This window comes from Lagopus muta, chromosome Z (genome assembly GCF_023343835.1).
Source record: "Lagopus muta isolate bLagMut1 chromosome Z, bLagMut1 primary, whole genome shotgun sequence".
NCBI classification, from domain to species: Eukaryota; Metazoa; Chordata; class Aves; order Galliformes; family Phasianidae; genus Lagopus; species Lagopus muta.
Genome location: NC_064472.1, coordinates 63,164,949 through 63,190,892, shown reverse-complemented (window position 1 = coordinate 63,190,892; position 25,944 = coordinate 63,164,949). Strand labels below are relative to the sequence as shown.

General features: G+C 42.4%; 1 protein-coding gene across 1 annotated transcript; it reads left to right on the top strand.

Moving 5' to 3' along the window:
* The first annotated feature begins 2,403 nt into the window (after positions 1-2,403).
* CKMT2 (creatine kinase, mitochondrial 2) lies at positions 2,404-24,025 on the top strand. Its single transcript, XM_048931545.1, has 11 exons — positions 2,404-2,531; positions 6,741-6,813; positions 9,302-9,474; positions 11,533-11,731; positions 12,872-12,967; positions 13,211-13,432; positions 15,690-15,775; positions 17,869-17,992; positions 19,070-19,204; positions 20,931-21,056; positions 23,807-24,025. Exons 3-11 carry the CDS (start codon positions 9,323-9,325, stop codon positions 23,924-23,926), a joined length of 1,260 nt encoding a protein of 419 aa, XP_048787502.1. The 5' UTR covers positions 2,404-2,531; positions 6,741-6,813; positions 9,302-9,322; the 3' UTR covers positions 23,927-24,025.
* Positions 24,026-25,944: the final 1,919 nt, after the last annotated feature.

Sequence of the window (25,944 nt, the reverse complement as noted above, 5' to 3'; positions counted from 1 at the left end):
ACTTTTTATTTAGCAGACATGTATTAGCACTTAAAAGTAAGCTGAGCAGCCACCGCTGTAGGAGGACTACTCTGTGCCTACTTGAGCACCTGGTCAGTGGAAAATTTTTGCCCCTGCTTAGCGCCAAGTACTTGCTTAAATGGCAATCAACTTCAATGAGATATAACTGTTTTTTTGTTTGTTTTTTTTGTCAACTCAAAACAGAATGCTTTTCTGTCTGAGATCTCAGTAATTTGCATATGCAATTTGCATAATGAACTTCCACAATCTAAATAAGATCTTTGGTAATCATTTGGTACACAAGAATATTTCTTCCCAAGAAGGAATGCTTCACTGTGTTGGCATATGACTGCCTTAAGAATCTGAAGAATTAAAGACCCACTGAAGCTGATAACCAGTGATTTTCATTGCACTGGGGCAAGCTGACTTTTAGCTTTTGACGATGGTGTGAGGAGTGGCTCTTTGCAGCTGCGTGATGCCAGCACTCTGATTCCAGCAGTAGGAGAGCTAATAATGACAGGTGTCCTTGCAAGCTCTTCACCACAAATTTAGCATCCTATAATTCCTTACTCAGCACCTGTAATAAGCAACTACAGCTAGACTTACAATTTCTGTCATAGTTGCTTTGATAACTCTATTTCCCACAAGTGTGAAAATATGACTTTATGGAAATTTTCTTTCAAACAAATGTGCTAATCAGGAATGCCTTCCCATAAAACAAAATGACCTTTTTGCCATCTGTATGGGTAGATTCTCTGCTCAACAGCTTCCACACACACACAAAAAAAACTCAAATGGGGCACAGATTACATCTAAATTTCGGCTGAACTCTCTGCACAGGGACAGGTGGCATTAAAATGAATAGCAATAGAATTAACACCCACCTATTACTAACTCACCAGCACAAGCACAGAAACCAAGACAGCATCTTAACTGAGAGGTTTCAGATAAATACTGAGATTAGATAGAGATGAATTTAGAGCATCATTTATGGATGGTTCTTAGCATTCCAATTGTTTCTGTAGCTGAGTTCCTCAGAAAACAGCTCAAGGGACTGAGCTATTTCTCAAGTACTGAGTGCAACTTCAGAAACTGCAAGGGAACCTGCTAACTCTGCCAGCTGCTTGTGATGTTTGTTAGCAGCCTGAGTTTTGTTTTCATCTTCTGTCCTGCCAGGCTCTAACAAATGGCTTAGACATCTGAGTGTGTCACAAAGGTGCTTACATTCATGGTGTCAACTACTTTGAGGGGGAGATCTTTGTGAGAAGAGGCTGTCTTCAGTCAAACACTTAAAATGAGGTCTGAGCTTCAGTCTGTGTTGCTGGCACAGTGGTTGCAGTCAGCATAGATACATCAGCACAGAGAACTTCATGCTGCACGCAGATGGGGCCCATTGCCAGAGCAGAAGTGATGCAATCAGCAAGGCACTCTTGCTGAGCATGGCAGGAAGAGTCACTCGCTGTTTTCTTTGCCAGTTCCTGCGCTGAGGTGGATTTGTTACGCTCATATTTCTGTGCTCATGTTACCACAGGAGAAACTCCATTGGGTTTTTGTTGTTGTTTTTTTCTATCAAAACCAGAAACACTGTGCTGGTTTGATAGAAAGCAGGTGTGGTAAAGAGGGGGGTTGGTTATGATTATGGTGAAAACGCATTGTTCTCATTGACAAAATATGTTACGATATTTTTGGGACACAGTGTCTACGTTTTATGTAGCTTCAAAAATCTGAGATTTGATTTTAGGAAATCACCTTGCATAATTCAAGAAGTATTAAGCATACAATGGGAACAAATAAAGTGTTGGACTTTTTTTAAAAGCTGCTCAGTATTGGCCCTTATGTTTCTCTGCCAGCCTTGAAAAATGCTTAGCTCCAATGAGAAAGTAACTAAGCCAGTGAAATTGTATATTCCTTCTTTCATGTGCTTATTTCTTCACTGCTTTGCAATAACTCCAAACTGGAGTTTTAGAGCTTCTCTTACACCAACACCTTCAAATTTCACATTTCTGGACACGACTGCCTTACAAGAACCAACAATGAGTGTGGTGGAAGAAAAGGATTGAAAAAAACCTGCCTGCTATCTTGTCTCGTCACCTGTGCTGTGATGTCACCTCACCCACACTGTGAGGTTGCAGTGTTCTAACCCTACTCCCTCTGGGTGAGTGGGGTGGCTCTCTGGGCAGGCCAGGTGAGAGGCCTGGCCGAGCGGGTTTGTGGCATCCCTTTTCTGGGCCCCCAGGCCGAGGCCATGGCCCTCTCTGCCTGAGAGAAGTGTGTGAGGGATGGTGTAGCTGTCACTCAGCTCACACACCTCCTTCTGCCACATCCTGCTCCTGTCCCCAAGGGCATCCTTCTGAGTGCAAATGTCATTCATGTAACCAGGCATTTTAGGATTGGCCACCGCAATTATTTTCCCTTCCCTCACCTCATTCTGCCCCTCTCATATTACCTGGACTCCTGTCAGCCCCAGCGCGTGGCTCCCCTCACACGCCAGGCTCGCTGCAGGCAGCAGGATCTCTTCCTTCGGCTGCAAGGTCAGTCCCACTAACCGCATTGCTTCTCTTGCAGTTTTTTCTGACACAGGGCTGTTCCATCACTCAGAAGCACTGCAGGACGCAGCACAGCGCGACTATAATTTATCAATCCACACGGCTCTTTGGTTCAGGAGGAAATGTCAGCCCACTGTGCAGCTGTTTCACAGGCTAACCCTTCAGTGACAGTTTTAAATAAGGGCAAAATCAGTTCCTCTGACCTGTAACAGCAGTGCAGGGAGCACGATAGTTCTAGGAGTGGTTTGTGGGCGGGATACAGCTCTGTGCACTGGGGTTATGTTGTGCAGCAGCGTCTGAAATCTCAGAAGGGCCCCAGCTGGGCCCTGGTGGGCTTTGCATCCGTTCCCACCAGGAGGAGCCCGAAGTGAGGCCTCGTGCAAACCATGGCGTGTGCTGGGGCTGGCAAGCTGCCTGCCTGGCAAGGGACACAGCTTTTCCGTATCTCCTCTGCTCATAGTAATCGATTTAGGCGTGCTTTTTATTTAATTTCACTCAGATGATTAGATTTTTATACTTGCTCACAGGCCTGTGGAATTATAAGCAGAAAGAGGCTGAATGGCAGGTTATTTTCTGTAGAGGTGCTGTGTGCTGTGTTGAGGTGCAGTCAGGAAGATGCCTGCACTGCCGCTACTTCTGCACTCTAGACATCCTAACTTAAGCCCTTCTTGGTCAGAAAGGCCAGGGGCAAAGGGAAACTGGGGGATAACACCTCTGATAGCTGCTGATAAAGATTTAATGTTTTAATTTGAATCTCACGCTCTGAGCATGTAGAGTGAGGCAGCAAATGAAGAGCAACGTCAGCTGTTTTCTGGGCATCTAAAAATGGTGCCTCCCTCATTTAGTTGCTTGTGATATTTATTGCAGAAGTTTCTAAGGTGCCCACAACTTCCATAGAAGGGCAGAGCAAACTTTCCCCTGGCATCTGCAGGCTTTAGCTGAGATGACTCAAAGGCATAACTTCTCAGAAATAAAAGACCACCTCCGCCAATACCCATCTCCACCATGTGAACTTTCTGCTCACCGCCGTGTCAGCGTGACCCAAGAGCTTAGCAGTTTGAGAGGCACATATACGTTACCTGTGTGAACTTTGGCTATGACTCTGCCATTCCTCTGAAATGTCGCTCGGGGTCACATGGTGTGGCAAGTAATACCATCCATGACTCGTCCAAATATTTGATCTTGTTCTATTTCTGGAAATGTCACTACTGCTGTAACCGTTGCACCTTCTTTCCTTCCTAGCTGCATGCACACGTGCTACCTGTGCAGGAGTAAACAGAGCAGATGATTCCTCTTTAGAAGTTCAAGAAAGTAAAGGGTGAATAGCAAAAGCATTCATTTGCCTACATTTAAAATAGTAGTAAAGTTCCTTAAAGGTTAACGAGGTGGTTTGTGCATCTTCTGTAATCTACACTCCTCCGAAATTTCCAGAAGAGGATACCACAGCTTCACCTGTATGCAAGTCACAAGGCGGCTGTGTGCAAGGTGACCTGCTGGGAGCTGGGCACAGTGTGGCTGTCCGTCAGCACAACATGGGGGATGCTCTGCAGCCTCTGGCAGCAGCAACAGTGGGAGCTGTAGCATGGTCTGCTTCCACTCCACTGCCAGATGTGATTAATATATTTTAATATTGGCTAGGGACCTCGTCTGTGAAAACCATACTTCTTCTGGAAAGGGCCCTCAGCTTTAGCAAAGGCACTAGTCTAGGTACATTATGACAAAGAATGGTTCAAGCCCTGAAATAGGCACTCTCCAAATTTCCTCACCCCAGCATTCACTCTTTGGTCACCAATGGTCCCACTTCCTGAAATGACACTTGCCGTCCTTCAAGCTGTTTTCCCTCCAGCTCCAACACTGCAGCAGTGACTTCTGCTACATCTCACACTCTTCTGTTCTGACTCTACACTGTGTGCAATTTCATTTACCCTCTGTGGTGCTGCTGTGCAGGAAATGGGACCAATTCTGCTCAGCTGTGAAGAAAACTTGGGTTTGGAGACACGTTGTGATATGTGCTGCATGATTCATGCCTGTTATGCTGTGCCAACATTGCATTAATTCCCTTCACAATCACCACTTATGCTTTCAAAAAGGCTTGTAAGAATTGACTAAAACTTCACCATAGGGATTAATGTGCTACATGAAAAATATGGAGAAAGAACATTTGAGTCAATTGCTCTGTGATTCTTCTCTTCCGTAGAACAGTGTTTTTGCATTCTCCAAGCAAGTCCCAGTGACCTTGGCAACAAAGCTTCAGAGGATCTGTGGTTGCCCATGACAGAGTCCATGTACTCTGCCTTTGGGCCAAAGGCATAAGTAATCCTAGAGGGATACAAAAGACATCTCCACTTGTTGTCATGGTTGGATACTAGGAAAATGCAGGAAGAGCGGTGATGCATTGGAACAGGATGGCCAGGGAGGCTGTGGGGTCATTGTCCATGGAGGTGTTCAAGAGACTTGTAGATACGGCACTGAGGGACGTGGTTAGAATCACAGAATCACAGAACTGTAGGGGTTGGAACAGACCTCCAGAGATCATCGAGTCCAACCCCCCGAGTTAGTGGGCATGGTAGGGATGTGTTGATAGTTGGACTGGATGATCTTAGTGGTCTTTTCCAACCTTGATGATTCTATGATTCTATGACTCTATGAGGCAAAGCCAGTGTTGTTACTGTCTGAAAACTGAGTGACATGTACCTGAAGTCTCATGTTACAAATTCTAAAACTCACCTTGAAAACACAAAATAATATTAGCATTGTACCTCAACAATTGTTGTGTATAATGCCATAAAAATTAGACTTTGTCTGGAAACTGAAGAAGAAAAATCCAGAGCTTGTTCAGATGCACCTCATTTTGTCCTAAAATAAAATCCAAGTTCAGATGTAGCTTATGGTGCATGGAAAGAACCCAAAGTTTCTGCAGTGCTGGTGCAGTTATAAACTGAAGTAGAAATCTGTAAACGATTACTAGAAACTAATTAAAAACAATTTTATGATTATTATTCTACCTTATTATTATTCAAGCTCTTCTGGTTCCTGGATAGCATTCCTGCTTATAGTGGTAGCAAAATTAGTGGTAAAAAATGATAGATGTGCAGTGACTTCAGTTAATCTGGTGTCTGCTGCTGCAGATGCTCACCACCATGCTGGGCCTCATCCTGTGCCAGCATCCATATCAGAAATTGTTCCTGTGCTCCTCTGAGCCCGATCCACACCAGGAAGCACCAATCCCTCAAGTGATTAACGTGAAAATATCATAAAGCAGTGATGAGAGACATAGAAAGGAAGCTAGTCAATGTGTAGCTACCCATAAAACAAATAATTGGGAGAAATCTCTAAGAGAAGATGATAAATTTTGTAGCAAAGGACAGTGACAGTAAATGCGTAGGCAGGCAAGAAACAAGTGCTGTGGTTATTTGTGCATCAGGCTGACGAGCCCCTCTGTTTTTTCCTCCTGTCTGGTGTACATTCTCCTGATGCTGGTGCCTCTGTCCTGCATCACAGCAGCTTGGGACAGTGCTCAGTTTCTACCAGGAGATAAACAACTGAATTATTCAGAAATCATGCTATTTCTAAAGGAGAAAGAAAAATGCAAACAAGACAAAATGCCCTTGTTTTTTATCGTGAGGAGTCTTTCTCACTGTGTACCCTCATTGTTTAAAAGCTCTTTGAGTTGACTACTGAAATTACCCACCACGTTCTTGAGCCAGTCATTACTGCTATTATTGCTAATACTGCTACTGCTATTACATATGCCCTTCTAACACACAGCCTGGGTTTTGTTGGTGCTGCAGCATTATATGCATTTATATTCAGAACAACAGCCCTTGCTTACGGCAAATCCTATTAACTGAATTAGGAGTTTTGATAGAAAAGACTGTAGACCTCTTTTCAGAGCACCCCAGAAGATACTGTTCTTCTCTCCCACACAAAATTCCAGCTCTCTTGCTCTGCCAGTCCCTTCACATTCATCAGCCACCAGCAGTGGTCCCTGCAACATCACTGCCACACTGCAGACTCCGAAAGCTGAAATGGCCACGGCCCTTTCAGACAGAAAACAAACTGCTCACTATGCTTTTATGTCTGGGGAAGGAAATGTAATGAGGTGACACTTAAGTTGTACCAACAGGTGTACAGATTGACATTGTTCAAAATAAAAAAATCCTGCCTCACTCTGATCTTTTTTTTTTTTTTTAGGTCGTTCTCCTACACCGGCTGTGGCATCTCCAGTGTTGGAGGCTTTAGGAGCTCTTAGAGAAGCATCTATAAGGTAAATCAGAGCCTGCCTTGGGGAGGGGGAGAGTTTTCCATGATCCACCAAGGAAAAAGTGTCCTAGGAAGCAAGTACACTTGATGGAGGACAACACAGTCCAAAAGACAGTGCATAGACACATGCTCTTGTGGCCTTCTAAATACACTCCACATGTGACTCCTATAGTTTAATGGGGTGTGTGGGTCAGATTGGCCCCTTGAAGTAATGCAATATTCAGAATGTACCAAAAAGATTCACAGCTGATGTGTGCCTGGGGCTGCTGGAGGGATGGTGTCACTGTCTGCAAAGGGACATGTGCACAGCTTTGGGTTTTCAGGGCAACATTTTGACTGTAGGCCAATTCCATGCAGTAGGGACAGCATCTGTGAAACAGAACTACAAACACATACCATTGTTAAGAAAATGCATCGTTTCTGAGACACTGAGGTATAGCACTAATAGTTCTCCTCAAATTAGTCACAAGCAAATTTTTCCAGAGCATGGGTTGCAGAAGCTACAGTGCAATAAGGCACAAGCACTATCCACCACAAACCCAATACTTCATTTTGATTTGCAGTCCTACCATCTCCCACTTTGTTTTTGGTACAGCTGCAAGAGCCCATCCTGCAGCTGTCACCAAAATGAAGGCATTGATAGAGTAGAGGCACTCGCAGAGCTCAGAGGGGCTCCACCACACAGCCCAAAGGGAGTGGCCTGCTGGAAATCCACGCTCACTAAAAAAAAAACCAAGTGAGATGTTTAACTTCATGTGAAAAAATTATGAAGAGATTATACAAACAAATATCAATACATTGATAAAGCCATGACAAAGCAACAGCAGCATGTCTTTCGGGACTCTTCCATGTCCATTTCCCAAACGGGACTTGTCAGAGCCCCTTTTTAAGAAAATGTTTCCTTCAGCAACACAAATTGGAATTTGTGTTATTGATTTAAACACAACATACACCTTCTCAGGAGCCAAGTCACTTGCAAAACTAGTTGCATTCTGATTCTGGGAAGAAAAAGACCAGCATTTTCTTCTTCAGACTTCCAGAACATGCTGGTTTTTCTGCTAGACTGAGATAGTGCTTGGGCTTAATTCCAAACTCATGGCTGAGCTGTGAACACATTTCTGGGAATAATAAATTATAAATAATTGGGCACATGGATTCCTAACAGGTTTTTAAAGCCTGGATTATTTTACTGGTGCTGCTGTCTGCCTCTGGATCACTGTGGATTCAAGTAACCATTACATTTGTTCTTATTCTAGATCTTTGTGCAGGACACGTGGTGTAAAGGTAAAAGAGTATCACTCTTTGTCCTGAAAGAAGAGAAGTCACAAGTTTTTGAGCGGCTGGGAGTCAGAAACTGCTATCTGTAGTGTGCTTCTGTTCTTTGTGTCTTAAAGAAGTCATTATACATGGCCTTCTGACGCTGTATTTGCTGTTCAGAAAGCTTCTGTTATAAATGCTTAATAGGTACTTCTGTATATTTTCTGTAGCTTTTTGAGTGTTAAAAATGACTATAGTGTTTCAGAGCAGGAGAAAATGTAGGTAGCCCAGTAGCTCATTGAGGAAAGTGGAACAAAGTATGCAATGCTCTGTCCGCATTGTCCCCATGGCTTCCAGCTGCTGCCAGATCCAGGAGTTTTGTTAGCCTGTTTCATTTTGTCTGCTACACGCACACAGCTCATTTCTCTTCCACGTGCTTATCCAGTATCGCTGAAGACACGCACACCACTTACCCACATTGTCCTTTCACAAGGAGTTCCTTAAGTCCATGACAGTTGTATAGAGCTGCCTACCTTCGTTTTGGTTTTTGCTCCTATTTGATGGAACGTGCTCTTTTACTGAAAAAGATAGTGAAGAGTTGACCTTTATTCCCATTCCCATGCCAGTCAGGGTTTTCACGATTCAAGCATATTGAGCACTCCTTCCTGCAGTGATTCATAGCCTACTCCAACTTTAGTCCTATAGCAGAAAAAGCACAATTTTTAACAGGCCAAGGTAATGCAGAAAAAGCATGGGGGTTCTGTTGGTGACAGCACTGTAAAGAAATTCATGTGTCACATCCCATCACATGTGACCATACTTTACTGCATCTTGCCGTACTGACTTACTGGTCACTGAAAATATGTCTCCAGATAACATGCTGTTGCTATGGAGCAAACTAAAGGATTTAATTATAGCCCTAAGTCGTGAAAATAAATAAATAAATAAATACACTGATTTAGAACTGTGTGCTCAATACAGAACTAAAAGCCAACCAATTTCCAATTCTACTAAAGGTACCTTTCCAGCCTAGATAACTCTAGGGTTTGACAATGCTACGTAGCTGGAGAAATGCAGTAAACACGAACCATTTTGTCTGAACACACTACTTCAGTGCAAACCTACCATAAAAGTAGATTGCTTCTTTTACAGGGACACTGTTAAAATTGATGGTTTATTTGTCATGCACACTGTGAGAGGGCTTTGAGTTGATGCTGGGCTGCTTTCTCTTCCAGAGATCGTGTCCTCCAAGAAGGATGGCTGGCACCTTTGGTCGTCTCCTGGCTGGCCGTGCAACTGCTGCACTTTTTGCAGCAGCAGGCACAGGGGTACTCACCACTGGGTACCTCCTCAACCAGCAAAATGTGAAAGCTGCTGTGCATGAGAAGCGGAAGCTCTTCCCTCCCAGGTGGGCGCTATAGGCTAGGCATCCCGTTGGGCTCCGCGGAGGAGGAAGATCCTCATCAGAGCAGCAGAGTCCTCATGCAGTCACCCCGTCTGTGTGCCTGAGGACTGACAACCTGACAAACAACACCCTTTGCTGGTCACCTCAGTTTTACACCAACAGTGACTCTCAAGACAAGAAAGCAGGGGTGTGTGATAGTATCAACACTCAAAAAAACACTGCCAAACAGTGACAAGCCTACAGAATACTTCAAATTTCTGGCAAAACACTAAATTAGTCCTATTTTATCTCATCAGCTATGTAGAACTGTTGGGACTGGCTGACAGTACAGACTCTACCTTTAGGAACTGTGAACATACTTTCATCATTCAAGTAGCAAAAAATTTTCCTGTGTAATTACAGCACTTGAAATATTCCTAATTCTGCTGCAAAGTGGTTGGCTGATGATTAGAAACTAACTACAGACCTTAATGTACAGGTTGATTTTGCTGGCAATATTTGTGAAAAACAATAGTGATCAGGCTCTGCCAATTTCTTTTTCTCAAGTAGTGTATATTAGTTAAAATAAATTCCAATGGAAATAATAGGGTTATGCATCAGACAAAATGTTACAAGGTAGGTGGGGTATGATTTGATTGCAAAAATGCCTTAATAAGCATAATATGTCCATTCTGTGGAGAACACCAAGCTGAGTGATACAGTCAAAATGCTGGAAGGAAGAGATACCTTCCGGAGAGACATTGACAAGCTTGAGAGGTGGGCCTGTACAAACTTTGTGCAGTTGAACATGACCAAGTTAAATGTTCTGCACCTGTGTTGGAGCAATCCCAAACATGAATGTTTTTGGTGAAGAATGGATTGAGGGCAACCCAGAGAAGAAACTGTGGTTGCTGGAGGATGAAAAGCTCAATACAAGCCAATACTGTGTGCTTGCAACCCACAAAGAAAACCATATCCTGGGCAGCATCAAAAGAGGTGTGAACAGTGACTCTGTCCTTCTACTCTACCCTTGTGAGATTCCACCTGGAGTACTGTGTTCAGCTCTGGGGCCCACTATCTAAGAAGAACATGGATCTGTTGGAATGAGTCTAGAGGAGAGCTATGAGGATTGTCAGAGGGCTGCAGCACCTCTCCTGTGAAGAGAGCCTGAGAAAGTTAAGGTTGTGCAGCTTGTTGGAGGAGAGACCTCATTGTGACCTACCAGTCCCCAAAGGGGTCCGAAGCTGGACAGGCAATCTGTGTCAGGGAGTAACAGGACGAAGGATAATGACTTTAAACTGAAAGAGACTTGGGTTAGATGTTAGAAGGAAATCATCCACAGTGAGAGTGACCCTGGCACAGCTGCCCAGAAAGGGTGTGAGTGCCCCATCCCTGGAGGCATTCAAGGTCAGGCTGGATGGGGCCCTGGGCAGCCTCAGCTGACGGTGGATAACCAGCCCACGGCAGGGATTGGGACTGGTGGATTTTAAGGTCCCTTCCAACCCAAACCATTCAAAGATTCTATTATTCTATGATTTTTCCTGGCTTGGAATATGGTTCAGCTTTACATAAACAGTATTAATACAAGTACAGAAACAGCAGGTATTGCAGATAAGTTAGCTTTCCCACTGACAGAGACCAGACAGTCCCACTGATATCCACACAGCTGTGAGAGTACCTTGTCTTAGAATTACAAATCCTTTTTCAACTTAATTCCCTTCCTGCCTAACAAAACAACATTAGAACTCATTTATTTCTGACGAGGAGTGTCTCAGCAGAGAATTGGTGGGGTTTGGTACATTTTTAAAGCTCATCAAGATTATTTTATGGTTGCTGCAGGTAGCAGAAAGCTGCAATTGTATGCGGGATTATTCATCTGTGCACAGTTTGGGGGCATTTGGAGTGACCTGAATGTTCCTGCTCTCCTAAAATTTGGTGCAACATATAAACAAAGAACTAATGTTACTGTCAAGTCTTGCAGCATACTTCATGTGTCATGATCCCTTTAATAATTCTGTGAACTAGCAAAGATCACCGTTCAAAGTTACAGTGTTAACTGCTTGGGATGTTTTTTCTCTTCAGTGCAGACTATCCAGATCTTCGCAAGCACAACAACTGCATGGCTGAGTGTCTCACCCCAGCCATTTATGCTAAGCTGAGGGACAAGCTGACTCCCAATGGCTACAGCCTGGACCAGTGCATCCAAACCGGGGTAGACAATCCTGGCCATCCTTTCATTAAAACTGTCGGCATGGTTGCAGGTGATGAAGAATCCTATGAGGTAAAATGCTTTCATAAAATTACTGTGTTTGTTGCTGTTTTTATGGTCATTAGTTGAACAGCGCTTCCTGGCAGGGTATGCGCTCCTAAGATAAATAACATTCCAGAGAGCACGTAAGAGGCAGGCCATGTTTATAAAGACAATGCATTCCCTACTCTTCCACATGAGAAAACGCAAAAACATGAGGCATTGCTACATCTACCCTCTCTGCTGCAGTCAAAGCTAATAAAGTACAGCTGCTTTAGAGCAATATTCTACCTGCCTCCAGCAGCAGCCCTTCTTCCTACTACTAAACTTAGTTTATGGCAAAACTATGCAACCCTGAGATACACAAGATGAAGGTAATGTGGAAATTGTATTGTGGAACACCTAAGGCAGAAATGAAATGAAAATGTCTTCTGGGATTTGCCAGACACCTTTAAGCTACAGCTATTGGATCATGACAGAAGAAGAAAATAGACAGCATTAAGACGGACAGGTTTACTTAACATTGAAGTAGTAAGAAGAATAGGAAAAAAAAGAAAATTCTTATTTTTCTTGACATCTCTAGTCTGCTTCCTTCAGCCTACTACACAACGGTACCTATTATTACACGGTCTCTTAACAGCATCCCAAATGCTGGGCCATGGAAGATGGACTGGGACTTCTGACATTCTGGGTTATCAGCTCCTGCAGTTCAGTTTTCCCCTACAGATGTGGTGGCTACCCTGAAAAGCTGCTGTGGCTACTGACCCATGACTGAATGAAGGTGTGGTTGTGGCCACAGCTGACATGTGACTCTAACGAGGATCATGGTATTGGTCCTGAATGACCTAAAAGCAGGAGGCAAGCTGCCAAGATACTCTATGTATTCTAGTTGGCAATACATTCTGAAATCTAGTCTGGTTGTCACAACATTCCATGCCTGTCTGTGGTAGCCAAAGCAGGCTTGTAATCTGCTATTACACCTTCATTTTGTGTGAAGATCAGCAACTGCTACAGAGCGCTGTCTAGGTCAAAATGCCCTTTTCATACTTACCCCTGTCAGCATTTGCAAAGCTCCCTGTCTATGCCAAAGTGTTTCTCCTGTGGCTGAGGCTCATGCTTTTGACTGTTTCTGTGGTGTGGCAGATTCTCTACTGATTTTTCTGACTTCCATAGGTGTTTGCTGAGATTTTTGACCCTGTCATTAAAGCAAGACATAACGGCTATGATCCACGAACAATGAAGCATCATACTGACCTGGATGCATCCAAGGTAAGACTGAAAATAATAAGGGAGTAGAAGATCAGGACTGCTTCCCACAATTACAGTATTGCTGCTGTAGTATTCCATCCGTGGTGGGACCTTCAACTGAAGGACCAGTTGGTTACTCTGCCATATCCTGGGTCAAGATCCTCAGGCAGAAGGATGTACTGCATTTTGTAGGTTGGAATTTTTCTTCTAACAGTGTAGCAAAACAGCATGCATCAACCATAAAATCCCATATTCTTCCTTCAGATCACCCATGGCTATTTTGATGAGCACTATGTCCTCTCATCACGTGTGCGCACTGGCCGCAGCATCCGTGGCCTGAGCCTTCCTCCTGCCTGCACCAGGGCTGAGAGGAGAGAGGTGGAAAACGTTGTGGTCACTGCCCTAGCTGGGCTGAAGGGAGACCTTGCTGGAAAGTACTACAGCTTGACCAACATGTCTGAGAGGGATCAGCAGCAGCTTATTGATGTAAGTATAGCTCCAGAGCTGACACTGTCTACACTTACCCTTGTTTATTTTTACCTTCACCTTCCTGTAGGGTACATGCCTTCCTTGTAGTTAAGGATGATAATCATAGTGTTAATCCAGTGGTTATTGGCCCAGCAATATTTTTAACTTAATGGCAAATTATCCAGGGTCTGTGTTTTGGCTATACACATGGACTCTATGTGTAGGCACATGGAGTTACGTTCCGGATATCAAGCTCTTTGTGAAATTTATGTGGATGCTGCTGCCACCTCTTTGGACAAATAAGCAGAACTTTTCCTTGATTATTTTCTTGCTCAAAGATTGACATTTCCTATATTAATAACCATTCTAACTACAAGTATTACGTATTAAAAGATTATATATTATTTGTATTCCAGACTGCCAGGGTTGGGGCTTTAATCTATAACTGCTTTATGTCAAAATTACATGAATTCTTTCCCTGGAATGGTTGTAGCCAACTGCACCCTATGGCCTTTTCCCAGTCCTACAAATGCACTTATGAACTTGAAGGGTCAAAAGCAATTTTCATTGTCACGGAGACGGAAACACAAAGATTTCCACCATGGATTTATGTCATTGTTCAGTTCTGCAGAGATGTTTTGAGGCAGCCAAAGTTTCCAAGTGCTAACCTAGCACAAATAGCAATCACCTTGAAAACCCATAACAGGGATTCATGTTGAGATTTTAAAAATCATAAAAATCTATAAGATTGCTTTAAAAAATGAAAACAAAACAACAAAACAACACAAATGTTGCATGTGCATTTTATATATCCAAAGGAATGTCTGTACCCTGTTAGCTATATTTACGACACAGTTATTTGTTACATCAACACAAAGGCAGCTGATGAAGTAGCGTAACTATTTATAACACTACAATCAGGTGTTATAGTCTGGATTAACCAGGAGTTATGCATTATGTAAGGTCAGAAATGTTTTTTATTGAATGTTCCTGGTGATATATTTATTGGCAAGATGTTGGTTACCTGTGTGAACTTTACTCCATCGCCCTTTTCAGCAGGAGAGAGCTCTTCAGAAGGCAGAGATCAAAACAGGGCTGTGGAAAATCAAATTCCTTTGCAGTTCAAGGTTAACATATTGGGGAGGTGGAATAGGTTCACCGATTCAGCATTTTGCCTTACTTTGCTAGCTTTTACAGTAGTGCAAATTAATAAAAAACAGGGCATTGAACCTTGTAACCCCAGGTTCTATCTTTTACTCATAACATTGCCTTCTCCCTTCAGTACTTTAGGACCTCAAAACCCCAACGTGTATCTTAGAGCTTGCTGTCACTGTTTAGCAGGCACTATTTGATCTCTCTAAGACAAAATGAGTGCACTCAGCACAGAAGGCATTGAAGGTTTGGCCCATATGCTTGTACAAGAAAGTAATGGCACTCTGCTGTTCACTTGCAAAAGGATGCCTTTTTTTCTCAAACAGAAGTGTGGAACAGAGCAGGTAGAGAAAATAAATGTCTCGTCCCTGTGGAACTCCATATCATTTTCCCCTGCATGTGCCTATCACAGAGCATTCAGAGATGAAAGTCGAAAATTCTCCACTAAGGGGGAAAAGAAAGTAAATTTTATTAGCTTGTCTATCATGTCATATTTATTCTGGATAGCCTTGGTATTAATCTTAATTAAACTCCAGGGGAAAAAAACAAAAAAACAAAAAACAACCACATACAATATTTGACAAGGCAGTGTTTGAGGAATTGAGAACTAATTATTTTTCAGCACACCCATTAAAATCTTATCCGCTTTGGAACAAAAAGAAATCTCAGTTAAAAAAAAATAATTGAAATATGACAAGTCTGTGGCACACTGAGTGCTGAGTTTATTAACACTGGAGACAGCATCACTGCTGAAGAGCTGCACAAGGCTGTGATGCCAGAGGTTGAGCCCAGCATAGTGCTACCTCTTTTCAAAACTGCCACTGGATATTCTGCAGTCTGTAAAGGCTAATTGGCTTCCCCTACAAGAAGTGTTTTGGGAAAACACTCTTGTACATTGCCAATCAAGAGCCTGCAAGATTCAGGAAAATTCACCTGGGTAATGTGCTTTAAGCTTCCACAAGAAGGAACCAGATTCATAGGGTATACTACATCATTTACTTGTACACTGATTGCCTTCATGTAAAATGTATTGATACAAAATTATACTGCTTCCCTGAATGAACTTGAATTTTGTTTCCTTTTCTCTCTCTCCCTTTCTCTCCGGCCCCATTTCCTTGGCTAGGATCACTTTCTCTTTGACAAGCCAGTGTCCCCTCTGCTGACATGTGCTGGGATGGCTCGTGACTGGCCGGATGCCAGAGGAATCTGGTATGTTGTGTAGCATCTGCTGTGTTTTAAAGATTGTATTACTGTTCTCCTTGCTTGTCTTAGCTTTGCAGCCATGCTATCCTGATACTCACAGCATATTTAGTTGCTTTAAAAAAAATAATAAATTCTAGCTTAATTAAAATATATAAATATCCAAGAAAGGGAAGTAAATAAGACCTTTATGTTCACAGAATATTTTCATGTACTCTCTAATAATATCAGTACAACACTACAACATAAGCATGGCTCCTTCTTTGGGTCTTTATCTCCAATTTTTTCTATTTCTATTTCTTTTTCTATTTCTATTTCTATTTCTATTTCTATTTCTATTTCTATTTCTATTTCTATTTCTATTTCTATTTCTAGTTATAAATTTGATTTGGGAAAAGGCCTATCAGTCACTATGAAACCAGTATAGCTGAGTTTAGGAAAGCAGCTGTAACAGCAGTCAGCAGTGATGCTGACAGCTGGAAACCACTGGCCATACAGCTGCAGGACACTGCATCACTAATTCCTGCCTCCTGTCTCAGTAGACAGGGAGTTTAATCAGTTCCCTGAATTGAAAGTAACACTTCCTTTCCAAATGATCTGGGCAAAGATGGTATATAGCAGAAGCTGAATTTCCCATTTTCTTCTGGGTCTGTTCCTTCTTTCACAACGCAGTTGATAGGTTTTGTGCACAAACAGAATATTTTCTATGGATGTAATGAAATAATAGCCCCCAGATCAGTGCACACTGCCTAGAAGACAATGCAGATGGCTGTGCAGTGCATCTGCATCTCTCCTATTACATGTCTATGGGTTACCAAACGTTTTAATCTTGAAAAAGTAGGCAGAAAGAACTATGAGAAGTAATCTAGCTTATCTCCTTGCTCTAGGAATGGTCAAGACTTTCAGAGATGTTGAGTCTTGATGTGGGAGAAGAAATTTCTTCCCCACACTGGGAACACTGGCTCGTGTTCAGCACATCCAGAATTACTGAAACAAACTAAAGCTGCTTTCTGCTTGGGAGCAGGCACTGTGGAACCCGACCACTCGTGAACACTAATGACCTGTTAGAAATCTGTGAGGATTTCTGTTTCAATAAACTTCAGATTGGTTCCCTGGTCCCCGTTTATATCTGAGAAAGAGGCTTGCTCCAACAAGGTGATAAATTTGAGGCACCCCATCTGCTGTTTCTACAAACAGAAAAAGTGCTACCAATGTAGACTATCCAGTGATCCCAAGTTGAATACAATTGGGCTTGTTTTACATGTGAAATACTCAGTAGAAAGAAATAGTAAGATTGAAAAGTTTGTCAGTGGATCTGGGTCTCAGGTAACCTTAATGTCAGGGCACAGGATGTTTGTACCTACACAGTTCTGTGTCAGCAAAAGGCTTCACAGTGGCAAATAAGCTGAAAATCATGCTTAGAGAACTAAACTTCCACATTTCATATGTTTCAAAGTTGGTAATATTACAGTATTTGTACAAAGGAGTCTGATCCTGCCAGACAGATACTACATGCTGCAAGAAAGACTGTGGATAAGACAGAGAAAGTGGAAGAAAGCTACTAAAAATTGCCTTGGGTTTAACCTGGCTCTTTACATGCTTAGCTACAGTGAACTGTTTAAAGTAGGAGTAGCTAACTTCAGGATTTGTAGCTTGACTGATGACCCAGCAGCTCCAGTGCAGTGCCCACATGTAGATGCTGTCCTCCATGTAACTCCATGGATGTGGCCATACAGTGCAACCAAGTGGGAAAGCAAGCTCAGAGATTTGAAGTAGAGAACATAGCTAAGTAAAGGCACAGAGCCTGGCCCCCAGCAGCATGTAAACATCAGTTTTCTTTCCTAGCTGCACAGTATACAGAGATCAATAAAGAACGTGCTCACAGACAGTGGATGTAGGGCTGGTATTTTCCCCTTGATCTCCACCAGCTGTGCTTGAGCTGGGAGACAACATGTTCCTTTTATCTCAACCCTTACTCTGCAGAGCAATATTGCTTTGCTGCACTTATCTTCCACAAAGTTCTGAAAAGCTGTGATAAAGGTGGGTGTAGAGAGAACTGCATTTGTCTCATGCTTTAAAGTAGCACTTCTCCTCTCAACCAGGCATAACAACGATAAGACATTTCTCATCTGGATTAATGAAGAGGACCATACCAGAGTGATCTCCATGGAGAAGGGTGGAAATATGAAACGGGTGTTTGAAAGATTTTGCCGTGGCTTAAAAGAGGTAAGAACTAGACTTTGTTTTTCCTGCCTGGTTGCAATTGGGCAGTTATCAGCACTGCTTACCATGATTCATACTGGCATCTCCAGGGGCAACAGTAACATCAGTCCGGAAAGCAAAACACACTAGTGCAGTTAAAGAAGGGAACAAAGGGAAATTGATAGCTGAGCTGCAGAGAAAATGGTCAGCTACTCCTAAAGACAAAAACAGCCTTCATGTGTTGGTACACAGGCTAGAACAGCACTGTCCAGGCAACTTGGGAATGGCTACAAGCAGGCCGCGTTAGTTAGCCCCATGTACTGCTCAGACAGAGAAAAATTTCTTTCTTTTTCTGAGAAAAAGGATTATACTTAGTCCCCCACAGACAATGTGCAAAGAAGGTGCAGTGGGGCAGGCAACACAGCATAAGACTCTGCTCCTCCTTCCCATCCTTCCTGCATAGGTTGCCAGAGTACATAAAACACTAATTGTCTCCAAAACTGTCAGTGTTACACAGAACAATCATTTCTCCCCATTGGTGACCCTGGCACACGTACTTCATCTGAACTGCGAAGGAATATAATTAAATTTAGGCATAAGTAAGTCAAGTACCTTCTCCTAAGAGTCAGGAGCCACTCCAGAATTGATAGAAAACTCACCTGTAGCTCCGTTTTGTTTGTTTGTTTGTTTTTTAATCCGTATGTTTGAGGCTTTGAGGCTTTTGTGAACTGCAATCTTCCTAAGGTTAGAAATGCATCGCAAAGGCCATAATTCTGAGGTGAACATATGACTTCATGGGCTAAGGCAATACAAAACCGTCGCGACAGGGAGCTTTGTGATAAAGTGACCAAGAATCTACAAGTTAATGACTGAGAAAAGAATGAAGAAATTCTTGTACTATTCAGTGAAGAACTTGGCATCTGGTGTTTGCAAAAGGCATGGACCAGACTGAATTCAGGCGTGTATTTGTGCATTAGTGTTAGTGGAGCTCACCATCAGCACATGCACATGATGAGAAGAATCTCAGGTACAAGGAAATATCTTAGAACATGATGTATATGTAACACTTTCTTTTCACTTTCTCGCTTATTGTCTTCATAGGTTGAAAGATTAATTAAAGAACGGGGCTGGGAATTCATGTGGAATGAACGCCTCGGGTACATTCTGACCTGTCCATCCAACCTGGGAACTGGTTTACGTGCTGGAGTCCATGTCAAGCTTCCCAAGCTTAGCAAGGTACATGATTCATTTAAAAGGCTAGTGACATAGGTCAGCTCTTCTGATTTACTGAGGAATAAATGATTTACGGAGAAACAAATGCAAAATGACAGCTTACACAGACTTCGTGTTAGTGTGATATATAACAAGGTCCCAAGGATTATGTATAACTAATTAAGCAAACTTTTATTCTGCAAATTATTGTATTTGTTATGGAAATTATTGTACTTAGAAGACAGTGCCAAGACAGGCTGTAATCCGTAGGTCAAACCGTTTGGCTTGCCTGGGCTGCACTGAGTGACGAAGAATTGTTTTGGGCAGCATATATATGGATTTCTCTGAAGGCAATGCCTCCTATTTATTTTCATGGAAACTACAACAGATACAAAGAGCACAAGAACACTGTTTGATAGAGCAAATTCTCAGCTACAAGGCACTCTTTTTCAACACAGTCTCCACCATTAGCTCTGCAATTTCACCAGCAATAAACAAGAACTTGCATGTCACTCTTACAAAAATCTGCTCCAGTGGAGGTGATGTACTGTTGCTGTTACTGTAGTCACATCCACTGTTTGATCTCCAGAAACGTTCAGCAAGCATCAGTGAATGTCAGTGGGTGCCATTTTTCCTGCATGTGGGAATACAATTCCACACATTTGCTACATATGCACTTCCATGTTCTGCACTGATTTTGCCAGGCTGTCCCCCTGCTACCGTCACAAGGCGACAAAATGTAACAGAATATGGGTAGGAATGTTCAGTTCCTACTGCCCCCCCACCACCACTTGCTTCTGATGTTGTGGAACAACATCATAAAATAGGAGATGTTACTTTCAGAGCAGCTCTATATAGTTAATATAGTTAATATATGAGTAACAAAACATTCAATTTTTTTTATAGAGTATTTGAGCAACAAAACCATAAAACTAGTGGGATATGTCACCCTGTTTTTGGAACCTAATATATTACCCCAGTTTGATGGCAGTGGTGGCAATTCTTAGTGAGGTCTCAAGGTGTTCATCAGAGCTTTTTGACAAGTTTATTTTTCCTGTGCTTCACCCTTGAAAGCAGTTGTTCACAAAGGTACCAAAAGCAATGACATGCACAAGGTACCCCTTCTGAAGCAAGGGGCATTTCTCTCTGATTAGGAGGGCTTATAGCAGTCCAATAGAGACATGATCAGATTGTTGAGTTGAATATCTGATTGCAACTCTATATATTCCATTTTAAAATTTGCAGGTCATGTATTTCTATCGACTGAAAATGGAGTCACAAACATAAACTGAGATGACTTTTTTTAGCAATCTCAGAGTCTATTCTCAAATTCCTTCATCGCAACAGAAAGCAGTGCTGCATATTTTTTGCAGTTCAGAGAACTGTGTTCAGCCAAGTGCATACAGTTATACACTGCAGTGCATGCTCTGGTTACAGCCCACACAGTGCTGATCACGCACTGCTGTGTGGCTGTTGTGAGTGACGGGTGCATGCCTGGGGTCAGGCCAAGATGCTTGGTGGTGCTGAGCTGCTGCCACAGTGGTGTGGGGCAGCGGCTGCAGCAGGGGGTGGGCTGGGCCACATGCGACCTGCAGGCTGTGGGTTGGATGTGCCTGCTGTAAATAAGGACTGAGAAAACTGCCTGTGTGTCTGGAGATGCTACACATTAAGTCATGTATAAAAGCATTACAAGGATTCGGCACAATGCACAGGTTAAAAGGTTGTAAATACAAATCTGTTTTTCTGCTAGGATCCTAGGTTTCCAAAAATCCTGGAGAATCTGAGGCTGCAAAAGCGTGGCACTGGTGGGGTGGATACTGCAGCTGTAGCAGATGTGTATGATATCTCCAACCTGGACCGCATGGGTCGATCAGAGGTAACCTGATACCTTTTCTTTTTTTCCTCCTTGCTCCTTACACAGATCTGAAATGAACAAGTCAGTTTCCTTTCAACTGTGTTCACTCTGGTCTCAGAGTCACCTCAATGGAATTGTGGTGGTTTGCATTTCTAGATCCAATGAAGATGCTTACAGAACAAAAAATTATACATGTGCATCAAGTGTTTGCCAAATATTCTTGTTATGGTAATGAGAGAAAAAAAAATTGCCATGAGAAGGCACCATAAATGTGACCTGCTGTAAAATGTCAAGGAGAGAATTAAGGATTGTGTCCTAACCCACAAAGGAAATTGGGTACAGAACGCAAGACAGGATTAATGTGTTGTTTTCCTTTTAGTATTCACAGTCTTGCACTTTCTCCATACTATAAGAACAGGATGAGGTCAGTCCTTTCACTCCAAAATAATAAAAGGAGAAATTGTTGGTATCTTCTCATGTCCTGTGTCAAATTGAGCAGAAGACACAAAAGAGCTGGGTTTTGATCAGGGAAGATATTGACTTGTCAGCTCTGAATTCCTTCTACTGTGCTGTAGACTATGGTGAGATGAGTTCATCTCACGCATTTTTGAAGACATTTCAGTTTGAATGTGTATTTGTGGAGCCAGAGAGTGAAAACAACCCTACATCTTAGCAGGGAGGCTGCTTTCATGGAACACTCAGGTCCCAGACCCCATTCCAATTTCATATTTATAAAGCAGAACAGCTCCTATGAGCAATTCTGCTGAAGGATGGTCAAGAAATGGCAGTGTCAGTGTTATAGCGTCCTTCCAGTAGCACTCCCAGAATGTTATTCCAGGTCATAGGCTGTACATCCTGTGACACAGCTACAGCTTCTGTTATGTTTACTCTTGGCCACATCAAGAACAACTGATAGAAAAACTGATCTGTCAAGGCCCTGTAAGTCCAGCAATTTGACCACTCCGCCAGTAGATAGCCTCAAATCTTCTGCCTTTCATCTTTCAAATTTCTTCTTCTTCTGCTTCTGACTTCTGCTTTTCATCTTTCAAATCTTTCATCTCCCAGATGAGTGTGGTTAAGGTGTGTTTTCCCAGAATACCACAGCACTGGGGAATCTTTGGCAGCTTAGACGTGGATGCAATTTGTTGAAACCCAACACCTGAATTCAGCCTGATGCTTGGTAGTTTTTGTAACACAAATACAGTCCTGGGATAATGAACTTGGATTGCGCTTGGATCAAATTAGCTCACATTTAGTCAGCTGGTTTGCCTTCTTGCTTGTCTTGCATTTTCTGCCTCAGAGACAAAGCCAAGTCAGGTCTTCCTTACTTCCTTATTTACATATGCCCTTAAACATCTTCACTAACAAGGGGTGTTTGGACAGAACATTGAAAATTAATTTTTTTGTTTAGTTTGATAAGCAGTTAAGCTCCTGTGAATCTAAACTGAAATATTCAAAAGTAAAAAGCTATTTAGCATTATTATATGCAGAAACAGTATGTAGCAGAGATATTTATTAACATCTGAAGCATCACTGTGTGTGCTCTATACTAAATTAACACTAAAAAATATGAAAGGATTACACTATATAATTCATTAAGGGATTCTATTGTATATGCACTGTAAATTTTCCCTATATATGAAGACACCCATTGAAGTCAGTGATGCTTCATAAAGCAAGCATTCAGAGAACTGAGCCAGGAGATACAATACAATCCCTGCCTTGAAGATTTTGAAAACTAAATAAGACAAGAGAAACTCAACAAGATAAAAATGTTTTATTGTAAGATATATTTTTTTCAGTTTCTAGTAAATAAATTCAATTATGTGGTAAATTTGCTTTCAGAATTGAATTATGTTCCCAAAGGTGCAAGATAAAATTCTTTGTATTTTTGTTTTGTTTCAGTTAGCGGTCAATGCAAACTTAATATGAATTTCCTGTTCTCCTGGAGGCTGCAAATTCAGACCTCTGATTTCCCAAAACAGCTGGTCTGTAACAGACAATGTAATAAACTACTGAGCCACTGACATGCTTCATTGCAAAAACAAATCCCTTGAAAATCAGTGACTGTCACAATGAAGCAACAGTGGGATTTAGTCTTTGCATTGTTTCAACAAACCAGTCATTAAAGGTTGTTAATGGACCATCTTGTGAAAATTAAGAAAAACTGGTACTATAGTTTGCTGGCTACAGTGACAGTAACAACACACGAGGGCCCGGAGAAAGCCTGATGAGGGCAAGGCTCTTTGGATTCTTCTGCAATTTGAAAAGATTACAAAGACATCACTACACTCTGCCATACAGAATTGCCAGTTTTGGTGCTGCTCTGGGCCTGAAGCTAATCCCATCTCTGCCAGTGTATATCAAGAGCACCTCCGTTGAAAACAAGGGAATGGTACATGGTGTAGAGCCAGCATGCATTTGGGATGATCGTATTTCCTTCAGAAATGTGGGTTCTGAGCCTGATGAACCATCTCAGCAAAGCCATCATGCCAGCCAGGGTGGGTGGGAAATCTTTCCCTGAATGCAGGCAGCTGACAAGTTATTGTGACAGAACATGAGTTTATGGTGATCTGTAAGAGAATGCAGGGTCCTAATCCATGTCTGTGAAGATGTACAAGTCTCTGGTGTCACGCAGGGCATGCGATCTCTGTGCTGTGACTCTCCTTGGGGACAGTTGTAATTGTTCTTGCAGAACACGACAGTTTTTTCCTTTCTCTATTAATAGCATTACTTAAAGCTCTTACTACCTTTTTTTTTTCTTTCTCTAGGTGGAACTAGTCCAGATTGTCATTGATGGGGTCAATTACCTAGTTGACTGTGAGAAGAAGCTAGAAAAAGGTCAAGATATTAAGGTGCCACCACCACTGCCACAGTTTGGCAGGAAATGATCTTGCTGCTGATGACTGGTAATTGGCTGCCCTTCTGACAGAAAGGCACCTCTGTATATCTCTGTACAAATAGCTTGTGTAATAAAACACTGCCTGATACTTAATGTCTCTTTAAGTGTCTGGTTGCACAGTCTTTGTAGGATGCACCAGCGCAAACACTTGGTGGTACACTCATCTGTGAGGCCTGCTTCCCTTTCTTTTTTGACTAATGATAAGGAAATTTCTAGCTGAATAATCCAAAAAGCACCAATCCTTAATTCCATCCTGCATTTGCACTTAAGAACATACTTCTTGAATAAGTAACGTAAGTCTTGAATAGCAGAAGTCTTGAATAAGCATCTGATTTTCATTCACAGGTGCGCTTCTCTCCAGTTTCCGGCCAGGCAGGTGCTGCAAAGTGGTAGCTGTTTTTTTCTTTTGACACAATAATCAGCTCAATTGTTAACTCAGTGGCATAAGTCTCAGAAGTCCAGCACCTGACCCATCATCAGGAACTCACTGGTGTCTCTGTGTGGGAGCTGCCACTTCTCTGTCCAGCACTGACCTGCAGATAAACTTATTTACCACGTTATCTCAAACCCCCAGCAAAACAATTTCCTGATATTATGCCAACACAAGCCTGCCAGGGAAACAGGCTCCTGCTAATTGTTATGTGAGATGTATAAGGATGTGCTTAGGATATGCCTTCATGTAGTGAGCAGCTGGGTGGAAGGAACAAACAGCAGACAGCTATTGTCCCATTGCTTCTTCTTGCATATCGAAACATACTCAGTGTTTCACTGTAACCACAGTCAAAACACCAGTTCTCAGAAAACCAAACAAACTACAACCAAAAAAAAGCCCAGAACATGCAGTGCTGACTGCTGCCTGTGTTGCTGCTGAGCTGTCAGTAGTACTAGCCAGAAATGTTTCAGCTCTTCAAGTACTGTGGAGAAAACTTGGAAATTGTGGCAAGCCACTAGGACAGACGGTTCAGATCTCTCTTCCTGGCACCTGTGAGAGTGGGCAGGAGTGTGTGTCTATAGAAGACCAGAGGAGCATTATAAGCTTGTGGTCCTCCCTCTAATACATTCCCAGCCTCCAACCCCTAGTAATGCTGAAGCAGCTTCTGTGCCTTTAGAAGAGTCTGTGAATTTCTCTCCAAAAATGACTCCTGTCCACTATTTGGAAGACTAGTGCCGACCCATCTTCCAGAAAAATGTATTACAGCCAAGACCTGTTGCTTTTTGAGAACAGCCCATCTTAGTTTAATTCTTCTCCTGTGTGTTAAGGATTCCCTTAGTAAAGCGTCTTTCACGAACGCTTCCATTTCAACCCAAGCTAAAGCCCCTTGTGAAAGTTCTTCAGTGAGTCATGTCTGAAGAGCTGACTGCAAAGCTAATAATAATAATTCCACTTTAAAAATCAGATACTGAGAACTGACTGGAGAATTAGCAACTCTTCTAAATCGATAGCATGGTGCACTCCTGCTTCTTGCTCAAGGAAATCTGTTACTGGAAACAGGCTGGAGCTTCCACTTGATTGGTGTTTCTTCCTCATCTACATTACATGGATTACCTAATGATTTTAATCTTCCTAAACATTCATTAATAACAGTAAGTAATTCTGGGGAAGGGAAAGAGATGCCTGCTGACTTCACACAGAATGCAAACCACTAAATCTGGAACAACTTCAGTGTCAGCTCTCCAGAATGCTCAGGCTAATAGAAAGTTCAACTGTGGGCCAAAAGTGCTCTGATTAGAGTCTCACTTTCCATGCACTGACACACAAGGTGATGACAGACAGCAGTACAAAGTCCAGCTGGCAGCCATTTGCTAGTTTCATTCCTGAGGAGTCCATATCAGAGCTGATTATGCTGTTTTAAGACCTTCAATAATGACCTGGATGTTAGGGTGTATTAAATAGTCAGAAAGTCCACTGTAGCACTAAGTGAGAGGGAGCAGCTTGTACACTGGAGAACAGGGCTGCTGTACAGAGGGAATGTTAGCACAGAAACAGGCTGACAGAAATCTGATGAA